This window comes from Oryza sativa, chromosome 5, assembly GCF_034140825.1.
Source record: "Oryza sativa Japonica Group chromosome 5, ASM3414082v1".
NCBI lineage: Eukaryota > Viridiplantae > Streptophyta > Magnoliopsida > Poales > Poaceae > Oryza > Oryza sativa.
This window is the reverse complement of record NC_089039.1, coordinates 2,833,066-2,848,427: the sequence shown is the minus strand read 5'-3', so window position 1 is coordinate 2,848,427 and position 15,362 is coordinate 2,833,066. Positions and strand designations below refer to the sequence as shown.

General features: G+C 43.2%; 2 protein-coding genes and 1 pseudogene across 2 annotated transcripts; 1 reads left to right on the top strand and 2 right to left on the bottom strand.

The window, feature by feature from the left end:
- Positions 1-210: 210 nt before the first annotated feature.
- Positions 211-3,506, bottom strand: LOC4337819 (uncharacterized). Its single transcript, XM_015782648.3, has 5 exons — positions 2,945-3,506; positions 2,220-2,833; positions 1,259-1,448; positions 966-1,030; positions 211-881 (listed from the first exon to the last, which is right to left on the bottom strand). Exons 1-5 carry the CDS (start codon positions 3,083-3,085, stop codon positions 386-388), a joined length of 1,506 nt encoding a protein of 501 aa, XP_015638134.1. The 5' UTR covers positions 3,086-3,506; the 3' UTR covers positions 211-385.
- A 3,583-nt stretch (positions 3,507-7,089) lies between these two features.
- Positions 7,090-8,838, bottom strand: LOC4337818 (1-aminocyclopropane-1-carboxylate oxidase). Its single transcript, XM_015785328.3, has 2 exons — positions 8,444-8,838; positions 7,090-8,168 (listed from the first exon to the last, which is right to left on the bottom strand). Exons 1-2 carry the CDS (start codon positions 8,549-8,551, stop codon positions 7,350-7,352), a joined length of 927 nt encoding a protein of 308 aa, XP_015640814.1. The 5' UTR covers positions 8,552-8,838; the 3' UTR covers positions 7,090-7,349.
- A 3,681-nt stretch (positions 8,839-12,519) lies between these two features.
- LOC4337817 (1-aminocyclopropane-1-carboxylate oxidase-like) lies at positions 12,520-14,225 on the top strand (annotated as a pseudogene).
- The last annotated feature ends 1,137 nt before the right edge of the window (positions 14,226-15,362 follow it).

Below are 15,362 nucleotides of genomic sequence, written 5' to 3'. Positions count from 1 at the left end.
CTGTTGGTTCTGGTGTATGGAATCGTTTTCTTAAAAGCACACTTGTTTTTTTTCTCCTGGTGTGTTTCTAGAGGTTGAGAAGTGCTGACTAGTTTCGGTCAATTCGGATGAAGATGTTGGGTATGGTTTGGATTTTAAACGAAAGCGATCTTGTAATTGAAAGTTCGATCTTGTAATTGAAGCACTTTTGCTAGTTGAGAACTCAACATGTGGAGGTTCAAATGCACGCCTTGCTCAAAATTTTCGAATTGTTTTGCGCTCGGCTGAAAATAAAATAAGTTTAAGGCTGAAAGCAAATCCTAAAATCCCAAGTTGAACTGCTCAAATTTTCTGCCTACGTATCCTACCGTGTTGCTCTAAAAAAAACATAATGTAACACATTTTATCACTCGCCGGCATCGGGCGGCATCACGCAAGGCTCCGACACGGCGGGGCTCGCCGCCGATGCCTCCAGGAACCGCCTCTGCTTCTCGCCGGCGAGGCACAGCACCGACGCCTCGCACACCTCCTGCGCCGGCGGCCGCGGCGGCGGCGCCTCCGCCGGCCGGAACCGCATGAGCCGCGCGTACTCGGTGAGCAGGTGGAGCATGTAGTCGTAGACGGCGTCCATGTCGAGCTCCTCCATCAGCCGCTGGCCGCGCCGCCCCACCGCCTCCGCCTCCGCCGGGTGCGCCTCCCCCCACTCCACGGCGTCCCTGATCGACTCGCACATGCCGCCGGCGGCGACGTCGATGTGCACCGGCCAGAAGTTCACCTCCGGCCGCAGCCCACGGCTGAAGAAGTCCTCGTACTGCGGGTCAATCACTAGCGCCATGGACCCACATGACAGTATGTACTTTAGGCTCACCGACCACGCGAACCCCTCCGCGTATATTTTATACCTGAAACAAAGGTTTGGGTTGAATTGATCGGTGCATAAAACTAAATCATAGGGTTTTTTTAACGCCACGACACCGTTGCGTTACCTATGGGTGCATTGGCTGGAGAGCTTGGAGTTATGGTACCCGGACTTGACCTCCTCATCCCAATTCTGCATTCATCATAATGTTAGTCAGTTTTATTAACCTTTATTACTATCTTAGTTCTAAAATACTTTATGTTCTAATTAATAGGTAAAAGTTACGATACTTTATGGCATAGGTAGTACAATGTAATACTTTCGGTTATGATTAATAGCTAAAAGTTACGATATTTTAGGATGGAGAGAGTATAATGTAATGATTGATCACGTGTTTATTTATGTGAGTGGAATATATACTTGGCGCATGATCTCGGCGTGCCACATGTTGGTGTCGTTGCAGTTAAGCAATGCGACCCTCAATGGCGACGCCACGTCAGGGTTGCCCTTCCAGTACGCCGTTGCCACTCTGTCTTGCCATTTGATTGCCTTGGCCCCTTCCTTGATGTCCCTGAACTCCTTGCTCCACGGCTCGATGTTCGTTTCAGGCCTATATATTATGTAAAAATACATAAAACCTCAACTCACATTTGCTGAAAAACAGAGACTTTACCCAAATCGGTCATAGAATCGGAACCCGAGCGAATCACTACTTAAAAAAACATCAATGCATAATCCTTTCTCTCTAATTTGTGATTTTCCACACCATATTTGATATTTTGTAGAACCCAACGGATAATACTACTCTCTCTGGTGGGAAATACTCGATGTTTAGTAAACCATTAAAATTTTGGCCACTAATCATAACATTGGTAGAATATGTCTATAAAATGTAACAAATTTATGATATAATGGAAAGTGCATTTTGAGGTCAATTTAAACATACCATATTTTCTATTCATGAACTAAGTTTTTTTTGGGAAATTGTAGATGTTAAAAGTTCTAAAATTCTAACTAAATCATGTTCTAAACTCAAATATTTTAATAGTACTACTGTCGTACTACTGGGAAGAAGACAAGCAATAAGACAAAGTAAGTACTCCCTCCGTCCCTCCGTTTCAGGTTATAAGGCGTTTTTAACTTTGATCAAAATCTAACTGCTTCAGGTTTGATCAAGTTTGTAGAAAAAACGTAACATTTTCAACCGAAGACAAATTTATTATGAAAATGTATTCAATTATTAATTTGATAAAACTAATTTAGTATTATAAATATTATTATATTTGCTTATAAATTTAAGTTAAACTCGAAATAGTTTAACTTTAACTAAAGTTAAATCGTCTTATAATCTAAAACGGAGGGAGTATTTTTTAATTCTTACCAGCCCCAGAAGGACCAATCAGGGAAAGGGATGTCGAAGTGGTTCCGGGTGGTGCAGTAGCGGAACAGCGGCGGCGGCGGCGAGCCGTGGTCGCCGTCGCCGCCGCCGCCGTAGTCGGTGCGGTTGATGGCCGGGCGGTCCATGCAGTCGAACATGAGCTCGACGTCGGGGACGCGGCCGGGGTAGCGCCGCATCAGCTGCAGCAGGCTCCACGCCGTGAACAGCGCCCGGCTCTGGACGCACGCGTAGTAGAGCTCCACGTGCAGCCGCCGCCCGCCGCCGGTGATGGCCACGCGCATCGACGCCCGCCGCTGCGCCGCGTCGAGCAGCGCGCGCGTCACGCCGCCCCCTCCGCGCCGCCACGGCGCCAGGTCGCGCCGGATCGCGCCGAAGTACGCCGGGCACAGCCGCGGCGCGGCCGACGCGTTCGCGCTCGCGTTCGTCGTCCCCGGCGCCGGCTGCGCCACCGGCGGCCGGCAGGTCAGGGACGGCGCGCACCGGAACGCGGCGCGCGCCGGCGGCCGCCCCTTGTCGTGCTTGAACAGGTGCCACGGCGTCGGCTCCAGGTTGTGCCCCAGCAGCGTCGTCGTCCTCGACACCGCCGCGTCGTACGCCTGCACACACGCACGCCATGGACGCCGCCATCCACAGGTGATCGATCCGATCGAACACGCCAAGAACAAGACTACAAGAGTGAGATCGAAGAGACGAGACGCCGCACGCACCGAGCGGAGGATGGCGAAGACGACGACGGCGGAGAAGGCGGCGATGGTGGACACCACCAGCGACGTCAGCGGCGGATGCCGTGCTGCGCGCCCACGCCCCGCGCCAGCAGCTGCGCCCGCCTCCGCCGCGTATCCCGCCATGCAATTCTTGGCTCCTCCTCGTCGGCGGCGTCGTCGTCGGCGTCGGCGGCGGCGAGAGTGGAAGGGAAGGCGTCACGACGACTACTAGTGTGGTGGGTGATGTGATCCAGTAATGCCATTCTTGGCTCCCCGAATTTGTGCATGCTTTGCCAGTGTTCTCTCGCTGTTAGTTATAACAGCGGTTTTTAAGTTTTTACCCGGTCCTCCTAGCTTAGCACATGGTAATGGTTGAGTAATTACTAATTAACGTCGTCATTATTATTTTTTTGTTGGATCTGTCCGTCAATTGTGCCTAGAGATTCGTGCGGGCTTTTCGAAATTCGAATCGAACAATGGGTGTTTTATTTGGTGTTTGTACTCTTGCACATGTCTTGGACTGGTACGTGTACCAACGGGTACGGCATATATATGATTTTGTTTTTATCCATTTTGTTTTTTTAACCAAGCACTTGTTTGAAAGGATTGTTTTGGTTGCAGCTTATAAACCGCAGACATGTGATGGATGCAGTGAAAATAATTAGGTTGTAAGAATCTTACTCCCTCCAAATTTTTTTTATTTGACATTGGTTAGCTCAAAATTGAACTAACCAACGTCATATATTTGTGCAAGGAGGTAGTACGTTTTATTCTTTATGGTTTTAAAATGTAACATTAAGTGATGAAAACAGCGAGTGAATACCTCTAAATTAACCCTAAATTTTAGTTCTAAAATTCAAAAATAGTTTTGTCTTACAAGTCGGTGCTTAAATATTTTTAGGTGTAGTTATAAAATTTCGGTGATACCAAACCTAACCAAAAACCATCACTATTTTGGATGACTTGGTACCAATCCTTGAGGGAAATTATGCCGAGGACGATAAAATACGCTTTAAAACCATATTTGTTTCAAACAATTATTTATATGCATTTCTTAGGGGATTCGTGTACCAATTCCCTCCAACAAGTAACCAAAATTCATTCAAAACGCAAAATATCTCAAAACAATTTCGTAGACAACCTTGAGTCTAGTTACATGCCCTTTTTTCTATTAAGGTTTTGTTTAGTTCTCACACAAAAACTTTTCACCCTGTCACATCGAATGTTTAGACACATACATGAAGTATTAAATATAGACAAAAGATCTAATTACACAGATTGCGTGTAAATTGCAAGACGAACCTTTTAAGCCTAATTGCATCATGATTTGATAATGTGGTGCTACAGTAAATATTTGCTAATGATGAATTAATTAGGCTTAAAAAATTCATCTCACAGTTTACAGATGGAATCCGTAATTTATTTTGTTATTAGACTACGTTTAAAACTTTAAATGTATATCTGAATATCCGATGTGACACGCCAAAACTTTTCACCCATAGAATTAAACAGGGCCTAAATTTCTACTATGTAAGTTGGCATAACCTACGCCACAGAAGACATTTATGCTATACCAGGGATATGGATAGCCTCCAGCTAAGGCATCTTGCTCCACTATGGACCAATCATCCAAAAAAACGCAAAAGGAAAGGAGAGAAAAAAAAAAAAAGACCATTCCATCATAGAGGTAGCTAGAGCCTTTGTGGCCATTTTTCTTTCAATCCATTTGTGTGCACTGTGCAATAGCATCCTGTTCCCTTGTTGTCGCCAATGGCAGAGTCGCTACCACATGGAGGCTGGAGCACTGATTTGGACGCGCACTGATGGTGGTCCAGAAAGTTGGCATCTAGGGATCTACGGTTGCACACTAAACCGTCCCGTGGTACTCCAGATCAAGATTTCTTATGACTGACAGCTGGGTGTTCAGCTTCAGAAATCGGTGAACCGTAGCTGTGATTATATTGATAAGTAATATTTAGATAAATTATTTTGTTTTTATTTTAGATGAAATATACAAATTGAAATAACTCTAAATCCAACATGGAAATAACTCTAATTTAACTTTTAAACTCTAAATCCAACGTGGAACGTGGAGTTGTGTCATGCCATATATGACCTAACGCACTTGTGATGAGTGTACTAAACTCCTACTACTATTACTATATTCTTTTGAACAATAGTAAAGTGCACAGCTAGTCCTTAAAACTTTACGTGGCCGTGTCATATATGTCCTTAAACTCTCAAAACACAGATCTAAGTCCCAAAACCTATTAAATTGTGCCCTTTTGTGTCGCAAACCGCCACGACCCCTCCAAGATCTATGTGGTGCTCACGTGGCATGCCACATGGATGCTAATGTGGTATTATCACTAATTCTACACCAACTGATAGTCACATATCCCCCTCCCACTAAGACAATCTCACGAGCAGCCGTGACTTGTTCTTCCGGCACCTGATAGTAACGGGTGGCGCTGTCCCTCCTTCCGTCTTTTCGCTAGCACTAGACAGCAAGAGCTTGCTCCAGAATTTGCTATAGCCATCCCACCAACCCTTGTCCCCATGTCGCTCCCCACCGTTTGCTCTTGCTTCCTAGGCAGCGGTGACGAAAGCGCCTCTACAATTCGTTTGTCCATCCTAGCCTCCAGGCTCCGCTGTTCTCCCACCCTTCTTGCTTCGCCACCATAGTGGTGTCCCCTCCGGCCTCCGCTATCCATCCACCCTCGTCTGGTGGTGTCCCCTAGATGGCTTCCACGATGACCATGAGCAGAAGAAGAGAAAAGAAAAGAAAAGAAAGAGAAAAAAAAAGAAGGAAACAAAAGAAAAACGGAAAAGAAAGAAAAAAGAACTCTTAGTGGACCCACTTGTCACTCGAGGTAGGATAGTTGATTATAGCATGTCAGCGTCTATGTGGCAAACTATATAGGATCCCTATGAGGTCATTGCAGTTTGAGATCGAAATAACACAATTTAACAAGTCCTTGGACCTATAATTGCGGCATTCTAAAAGTTTAAAGATCTAGATGATACAATTATACAAGTTTAAGGATCAGCTACACTCTTTGAGCAATTAAGCACACAACATTCTAAAAGCAATTACTAATTACTTCGAGAGACCCATATGGTTCTCATACAAAATTTGCCAATTTTTTTGGTAAATTTTATCACCTGATCTATGCTTGGTCACTTCCTACTAGGGGTGAAAATGGGATGGGTATTACCCGACCACCCACCTGACCCGAGACTCGCGGGAAGAATATGAGAGAGAAAATGGAATCCCAGATACTTTTCGAATCCAAATCCATAAAAAATTATGGGTTAGGATATGTGAAGACTTGTATCCGCCCGTATGTTATAAAACATATATGAACATCTATTATAAATCCACCTACAAATATGATGATAAACGATTGGTTAATCACTATTTTACGAGCTCACATGTAATATTTTAAAAGATTTTCCTTGATATATCTCTTTTGGTACTTTAATTGCCTTCTTATATTTAATATTTATATACTAGAGATACAAATAGTTTATTCGTTCTTGAATCTAATTCAAATAAAATAATATGGAACATGATATAGTATGAGTGATATGTTATCCGACACTATCAGTATCAGGATCTGAATTTGGAGGAAAATATGGGATATGATGCATAGGTCGGCACACCCGCCTAGGGTACGATTGTATGACTAATTTGGTTTATATTTTCTCTCATAGCATTAATTAAAAAATGGGAAAGGAGCTTTTATTAGAATAGTGCGTATCATGGGTACTAGCATCACTGAAATATGAGTCCCACTCTATTATGATTCACGTGTCAGTGACACAGCTGTAAATTACACAAGCCACTGAAGGCTCATCCATTAATAACATCCTACTCATTAGGTCAACATAGGAGTACTTTTTAATTTTTAATGTATGGCCTGTATGTAAAACAATCGTTAGTAGTACTATATGGTATGATATCTTAAACGTCACAAATTAGAAGAATCATTAAGAAAAGTCAAAATGTACCCTGCATGAGAGTCGTTAATAATATTACTGAGGAATTGGGATAACAATTTTGTTTTGTCCAACCAGCAAGGCATCGCATCATTAATGATACGGAAACTACATGTCGTACGAATAAATAGGACAAAACTTAATTAAAAAAATCTATATAGTTTATTCATGTATATATAACAACACGATCTATTACATTATTATATATTCCTACTGACAAACCGTGACACACTAAAATACCAAACTATATACTGTAACATAACAATAGTTGTATTCTCATGACAATAATAACCACTTAAATTTTGTAAGGTCACCTATTTTTTTATCTTGAATAGCAAAAGCGGTTATGTATAGTTTATGCAACTAATCAATTAATTAATTCACAAATAAAAGTCTATTTTTAACTTTAAGCAGATTTTGGCGCCTTGACGGCCTCGAAGCGTGGCTCCTTCGCATCGAACTTCTGCTTGGCGTACACATCCATGTACTCGCCGAACACGTACTCCGGGTACTCGCCGCCGGCGCCCACCGCCGGCGAGATGGTGGCCTCGAACGCCGGGTTGTAGAACGACGCGACGGAGCGCCGGTTTCCGTCGCGCATGGGGAGGACGCGGTGCCACGCGCTGCGGTAGCGGCCGTTGCTGAGCACCTCCACCTGGTCGCCGGTGTTGACGACGATGGCGTCGGCGAGCGGCTGCACGTCGACCCACTCGCCGCCCCTGAGCACCTGGAGGCCGCCGACGCGGTCGTCCTGGAACAGCAGGATGACGCCGCCGGCGTCGGTGTGGGCGCGGAGGCCGGTGATGAGGTCGGGGCGCGGGCACGGCGGGTAGTGGCTGACCTTGGTGCCGAAGAACGGCGCGTGGCGGCCGTCGCCGGTGAAGGCGCGCCTCATGCGCCCCTTGTCGAGGCCGAGGTTCTCGTCCATGGCCTCCATCACCCTCTCGGCGAGCCCCCGCAGCGCCGCGCGGTACTCGCGCATCGTCTCCTTGAACTCCGGCGGGTTCGACGGCCACTGGTTGTCGTCGTGGAGGTAGAAGATGTCCTCCCAGTCCATGTCGTCCACCGGCGCCGCCGCCTCGCCGCGCCGCTCCGCCGCCATGAGCCCCTCCAGCGTCCTCACCGGCTCCGACTCCATGAACGCCGCCTCCCGGAGTCGGTAGCTCTCCAAGCACACCTTCTTCACCCGATCAAGAAGCTCCTTCGGGACGCCATGGTTCACCAGCTGCAATGATCCCAAGTGATTATTAACCATCTTAATCATTAATCAACATGATGGATGCTGTCATGATCATCTAATCACCAATCATCACATGTTCATTTGATTAACTATTCTTAAAAATGTAAGGATAATTTTGGTCACAATATGTTGATATGTTTAAATTCATCGAGAATAACTTTCGATCACTGCACCAACTATTCTTATATATAATTGAGGATTTATAACTTTCGATCTCTGCAACAACTAAGAAGACACATGATCTGATTATGTATAGCTACCTGGAAGAATCCCCACTCCTCGCAGCCATTGTCGATCTGCGCCATCGTCTCAGCCCTCTCTGCGGCGGTGCCGTCGAGCTTGGAGAAGTCGATCACCGGAACAACCATTTTGTTTAGTTAATTTCTCAAGTTTTTTCAGATTTTGCAATGTCTAAATGCAGAAGCTAGCAAGCTAGCAAGAAGAAGAGTAAGTAGCTAATTAGCTAGTGTGATGTAAGCTTGCAGTTGATGGCTTCAAATGGAGCTAGGGAATGAGGGTTTTATAGGCCAATTAATCAGCTGGTTGGCTGCTGTAAATAATAAATAATTTTCTGCATGTGGCAAAAATTAGAAGTTTCTGGGATGTAGCGCACCCCAGGATGCTTGGATAGATTGCCAAGTATTTGGTTGGATATGTGCCATGCTTAATTAGATTTGGCATATATACCATTGTTTGATTGATTACTTGTCATTATCAATGACTTTAATTTTTTTCTCATCAACCCAAACAACGTAGTCATTGTGTTGTCCATTTGTATGACTTCTCTTCTAAAGAGTAGATTGATAAACGGACTCAAAGAGTCTAGTCTACCGGTCGATGCAACATGAAGAAAGCAAATCAAGTCATAAAGGATGATTGATATATCTCCGAACAAGTTGATGCAGAGAGAGGATATCGACTCATGATATGTTGTTCTGCATCGGACAAAATTGGAACTGTTTTCTGATTATTTTCACTCAGCTTTTTGTGTTCTCAAATGAAATTGGGGGCACTTTTTTTTAAAAAAGAATATATTATAATTTCCCAATGTTCATGAAAAATAACCTATAGGGCATGGTAGGGGCCGTAGGTAGGCATCTCCCATAGTTTGAGATTTCAATAGTAGTTATTGTACTTATCGGAATTTAAATAAAATTTGGCCTAATAGCCCTTGCACCAAATAAAATTAAGAAATCCTGGTTTCATCACCAAATAACCAGATGTAGGCAAACGCCCTTTAGGACTGTTATCCCCATCTACTAGAGCCAAAAATATGAATTTTCAGGAATTAGCAAATTTATGTACTCTTATTTGTTGTCGTCTTTTTTAACGCTTGGTTGCTACTTTTTCTTTAAAAATAAGAAGAAAAATAATGTTTAAAGAGAATGAAAGGATACAACTTCGACCACAAAACACACGCAACACGTGTACATTGACTAGTAAGTAGTAACCTTCAACGATCACCGTAAAAAAAATGAGTGATATTTGAAGATCGAGCAGTGAGAAAATCAACTTTGCAGCTACGCGCGCTATAGTAGTTCTAGTAACATATTTATGAAAAACTTTTAAAAAAGTTCCAATATATAGATGCACACGGTTGATCATCCATGTTTGACAATTGTGTGGCTGCTGACCGTTTCATATGCATGCATGTTTTGCTCAAGAACAATGTGAGGGAACTGATAATATATGATGTTTAATTTGGAGATTTCTCGAGTTCACGAGAAAGATTTCAATTCAATTCAATATTGTGTTGATTAAAAGTTTTTGTCTTTCACATCATCCCTAATGCAACATAGCTAGGACTGGCAAATTGGAATGTCTTTCTTTTTCATCATGTGTTCTTCGTCGACGTGCCATGTGGTCCATCGTACATATAATGCGTTTATTTTCATGGACATATAGATACGGTTCCAACTAATTGATTCATGCATGATTACTTCATGGGCTATTAGGTATATTAGTTATCACAAATGACTTATTCAAAATGCACATGCATGAATGCATACATCACCAGTGGCATGGGAGAAGGAGAAGAATTCAAATGTTCCTCAAGAAAAATATATTTTGTTATCTTGGATGCAAATTGCAAACCCCCTGATGCAATGGTGATATATACTCTTATCTTTTCTTACATATACATGTTGCAACATGCAAATTAAATATATCATCCTCAATCTTTGAATTCTTGATCTGGAACGAATGGCAACTAACTGAATAATTAACTCAACAAGGCATTATGTAATTAATTAATTACTTCACCTAACCATGCCTAATTCTACATGACCCTCCTATGCAGGTAAAGGTGATGGCGACATTTGCCTGCCAAATGTTTTTCTTGGTCTCATTTGGCCGTCTATTATCTTTTTTACACTGACGTGATGCGACGGCCAGATTCCGATTTCAACGTGAAAATTAATTACAGAATTGATAGCACTGACAATATGCAATATAATTGGGTCTAAACTTTCTTTAACGAAAAAATTGACCTAAACTTTCTTCCATACGTAGCTGTAAACTGATTTCATAAATCCACTCTCTCTCCATCTATTTTTGATAGTCATATTTCCAATAAAAAAATTAGCCCTAAATCAACCACTAACTCTACGTTCTTTTAAGCTTATTCACTGGATTATTAAAACAAATTATTTGATCTAAGCTTAAAAACATGTTTCTCCATAAAAATACTTTTTTCTACTGTATTGTTTAAATCACATGTTTTAAGTCATTTGTTAACTTTTTTAAAAAATAATTTATCATATTATTAAATCGATAATTCGTGAAAATAACCTGCTCAACAATATATCTAAAACAAGGCCAAAACTAGTAGGGTTCCGGAATGAATTGCTCTGTTATGCACTTATACGTCTTACACCTGAAGAAATTTTTTTTCCCAAAATTTCTTTTTTGTTTGAAAGAAACCTCAGAAGAGGAGAGGGAGTCCCAAAATTTCTTGCTGCAAACATTTACTGAAATATTCATTTACATATCCACAATGGAAACAAAATGGAAGAGGGAACCGAGGTTCCATCTGACAGCTTGACAATCACATGGACAATTTAATTCATTTGGTCCCCCAGTTGCATGCTGATAGGTGCAGTGACTGGGATTTATGGAATTTTGCTGCACTTGCAGAAAAAACACAAGAGCAAAGGAACAAGAAGTCCACTGTGAAGTCTGAGCAATTGGATGAGCTAGTGACCAAATTAAAAATTAAAGGAGATGGCAACTCTGAATTCACAAGCAGAAACAGAGATAGAGTTTCAGACACAGATAGAGAGAGGAACACAATTCTGGCCCCTACGAATTCCAGCCATTTTCCTCACACTTTCCTGGAGAGAAAAAAAAATCCAGGAAACATCAATAACACTCTCAGAACAATTTGTTCTTTGGCAAGATGCAGCAAGCTTTTTCATTTTCTTCTCTTTTTCCTCAGGGAATACGGTGCCATCGATCATTGGACTCTTTGGTGTGTGAATCTTCAGAGAGTAGCACCGACTATCTCAGATGCCAATTTTCAGGAAAATTTACCGTGTTGATAGAAATTTGTCATAGTCTCACATATTTTCCACGAGAGAATTCCAAGAATTGAGGAGTGCTTGTTGGTACAGATACCGCCATACGCGAATATTTTTTAGTAAAAAATAATAGGAGTTGACGACAGACTCTATTTCTAAGAGTTTACATCCGTACCTCCCACCAAACAAGATACCAAACAAGATAGGCTATGTTCAGTGGTTTATTTTTCGCCGGGCCGGCAGAAGGTATTAAGTGGTTTATGAGAATCCTATTAGTGTCGTGTTGTATAGTTTTTTTTTCTTAATTTAATAAAGATCATTCTACTAGTTTCAAGGATCGAGTTCTTTTTATTATTTTCGATAAACTAAACTTCTACCATCATGATAAACGAGATCAAATCAACTCCATGAATTATGAATCATCATTCATGTGAACAATAATATGAAATCATGGTACAAGGATTTGTCCTGTCAACATGGCAATCCTCTGCCAGTGTAATGAGGGTTAGTTCAAAGGTCACGTATGACAAGGACATGATCATCATCAGCTTGCTCCAATTGGTGCATAATTACATGGAGATGCAAATAGTACCAATTTGCCAGAAGCATCCAACGGCTGTCGCTGCCCAGAAGCTTCATCCCAGATAACCTGGCAGATGCCAGGTCAGCTCCAACATTTTCCTGTGCTTTGACCAAATTATCCTGTTTATTTCTTAGAAGCAAACTATTTGTTCATTATTGCAAAATAAACTATTATGTCCATCCTTGATCAGTGCAATTCTACCCTATAAATATGCGTTCATCCATGCTCCATCTCCATCTCCAGCTTAACTCAAGCCATCACAACTTAATTAAGCAGCAGCATTAGCAGCTCAATTACTGAAAACACCAAAGTTGATATTCTTTACAAGGAACTTCTAAACCACCATCTTCTTCAAGGTTTCAGCCATGGTGGTTCCGGTGATCAACTTCTCCAAGCTCGACGGCACCGCCGCGGAGAGGGCCGAGACGATGGCGCAGATCGACAATGGCTGCGAGGAGTGGGGATTCTTCCAGGTAGCTAATTAATCAGATCTGCGTGCATTTTTAGGGTCTGTTTGGTAGAGATCCAACTCCTAAATTTAGCTCCAGGTGTTGAGTCTGGAGTGAAGTTGTGGACTAGTCAAAACGCATCTCCAACTCTCTTGTTCATCTCCAACGCACCCAGCTTCACTCCTACTCCCTCCGTCCTATAATATGAGGGATTTTGAGTTTAGCTTGCACTGTTTGACCACTCGTCTTATTCAAAATTTTTTGAAATTATTATCTATTTTTTTTGACTTACTTTATTATCCAAAGTACTTTAAGCACAATTTTTTATTTTTTTATATTTGCATAATTTTTTTAATAAGACGAGTGGTCAAACACTATGAGTAAAAACTTAAAATCCCTTATATTGTGAGACGGAGGGAGTATTTTAGTTGGAGCTGAAATTGTTACAGCGACCAAAAATTATATTATAATGCAAGTTAACGGTTAGCTGGTGACTTATAACAGAAGCCGGAAATGTAATTCATTTTCATTATCGAGTTAACCAGATCATCATGTGATGATTGGTGATTAGCTGATCATGACAGCAATATCGATCATGTTTGATTAAGATGGTTAATAATCTCTTGGGATCACTGCAGCTGGTGAACCATGGCGTCCCGAAGGAGCTTCTTGATCGGGTGAAGAAGGTGTGCTCGGAGAGCTACCGACTCCGGGAGGCGGCGTTCATGGAGTCGAGCCGGTGAGGACGCTGGAGGGGCTCATGGCGGCGGAGCGGCGCGGCGAGGCGGCGGCGCCGGTGGACGACATGGACTGGGAGGACATCTTCTACCTCCACGACGACAACCAGTGGCCGTCGAAACCGCCGGAGTTCAAGGAGACGATGCGGGAGTACCGCGCGGCGCTGCGGGGGCTCGCCGAGAGGGTGATGGAGGCCATGGACGAGAACCTCGGCCTCGACAAGGGGCGCATGAGGCGCGCCTTCACCGGCGACGGCCGCCACGCGCCGTTCTTCGGCACCAAGGTCAGCCACTACCCGCCGTGCCCGCGCCCCGACCTCATCACCGGCCTCCGCGCCCACACCGACGCCGGCGGCGTCATCCTGCTGTTCCAGGACGACCGCGTCGGCGGCCTCCAGGTGCTCAGGGGCGGCGAGTGGGTCGACGTGCAGCCGCTCGCCGACGCCATCGTCGTCAACACCGGCAACCAGGTGGAGGTGCTCAGCAACGGCCGCTAACGCAGCGCGTGGCACCGCGTCCTCCCCATGCGCGACGGCAACCGGCGCTCCGTCGCGTCCTTCTACAACCCGGCCTTCGAGGCGACCATCTCGCCGACGGTGGAGGGCGGCGCCGGCGCCGGCGGCGAGTACCCGGAGTACGTGTTCGGGGAGTACATGGATGTGTACGCCAAGCAAAAGTTCGATGCGAAGGAGCCACGCTTCGAGGCAGTCAAGGCGCCAAAATCTGCTTAAATTAATTACTATAATTAATTAATGGGCAATATAATAGAGTAAAATTGAATTAAAAATTTTCAATTATTTATGGATTAAGTGGAACTATGTTAATTTTAATATATTTTCTATGATTATGAAATAAAGTAATTGTAAATTTTAATCGGGCTGTAGGTATTTTCAACTAGGACTAGAGGTTGTAAGAGTTTGTCATGTGGGATTGTTAGCCGTGCCAATATTATTGGAATGAGAATTGATCGATTTGTTAATAGAAATTACCTGGTTTGGTTTGTGCTTCATTTCAAATGTGACAGTCGCAAGGCATGTAAATTAACATTGTTTAGCCAAGGAGCAGGAGCGGATCTAGAAAAAAAATAATAGTGGGGACTGAATAAACTACATCAGTATAAATCGAACCTCCAGTCCCCACATCCTATGGATCTATGGAAAAAAGAATTAGTGGGGGCTTAGGGGGGTCTCCACTGTCCCGGGGGCGGTAGTGGGGTCTCAAGACCCCTTCGCCCCCATTGTGAATCCGCCCCTGCTAAGGAGGACAGTGTTCCATCCTTCAGGTCTTCCTTCGGCGTTTTTATTTTACGTTTGCTAACTTTATTTTTATCTTCACTAGAAAGGAACACTATCTTATTCGTGTGAACTTATACTTTGAAATGAAGTAATGTTATAAGAAAACTAAATCGTGTAAACTGGCCTCTCTATGTCCAGAATGTTTGGGCATCATGCAGGGCCCCACACCTGACGGAAAAAATACCAAGGAATTTGCTAATTTTCTTATTAAAACTTGTTCAAGAAGTACATACTCTAGTGATTAAGCCATATTCTTGATATAATCCTGGCTCTACCCCCGGCATCGTGGAATATAGGATTTTACAGAGGTTCTTTAGAGGTATAATAGAATAATAACTGGTTCATTAATCCATTTCTCATAAGACGAGGGAGACATGCATGTGCTTCTTGACAAGAGAACATCGCTAGGAAGCCATCTCAAATTCTTCTTAAAAGAAAAATAAAAAAGGAGGCCATCTCAATGTGTGTGTGTGTGTGTGAGAGAGAGAGAGAGAGAGAGAGAGGCGTAGCTAGGAACTATAACAGAGTAAAAGGCGAAAGTCATATATGAAGGATGATAAAGTTCCTCACCAATATGGCACGTTATATACGGGAATC

Coding starts and splice junctions, on each gene's coding strand:
- LOC4337819 (XM_015782648.3), bottom strand. CDS start 3,085: ATGGCGGGATACGCGGCGGAGGCGGGCGCAGCTGCTGGCGCGGGGCGT. Junction 1,449..2,219: donor GATTGGTCCTTCTGGGGCTG/GTAAGAATTAAA, acceptor CATAATATATAG/GCCTGAAACGAACATCGAGC. Junction 1,031..1,258: donor ACGCCGAGATCATGCGCCAA/GTATATATTCCA, acceptor TGATGAATGCAG/AATTGGGATGAGGAGGTCAA.
- LOC4337818 (XM_015785328.3), bottom strand. CDS start 8,551: ATGGTTGTTCCGGTGATCGACTTCTCCAAGCTCGACGGCACCGCCGCA. Junction 8,169..8,443: donor AGGAGTGGGGATTCTTCCAG/GTAGCTATACAT, acceptor GGATCATTGCAG/CTGGTGAACCATGGCGTCCC.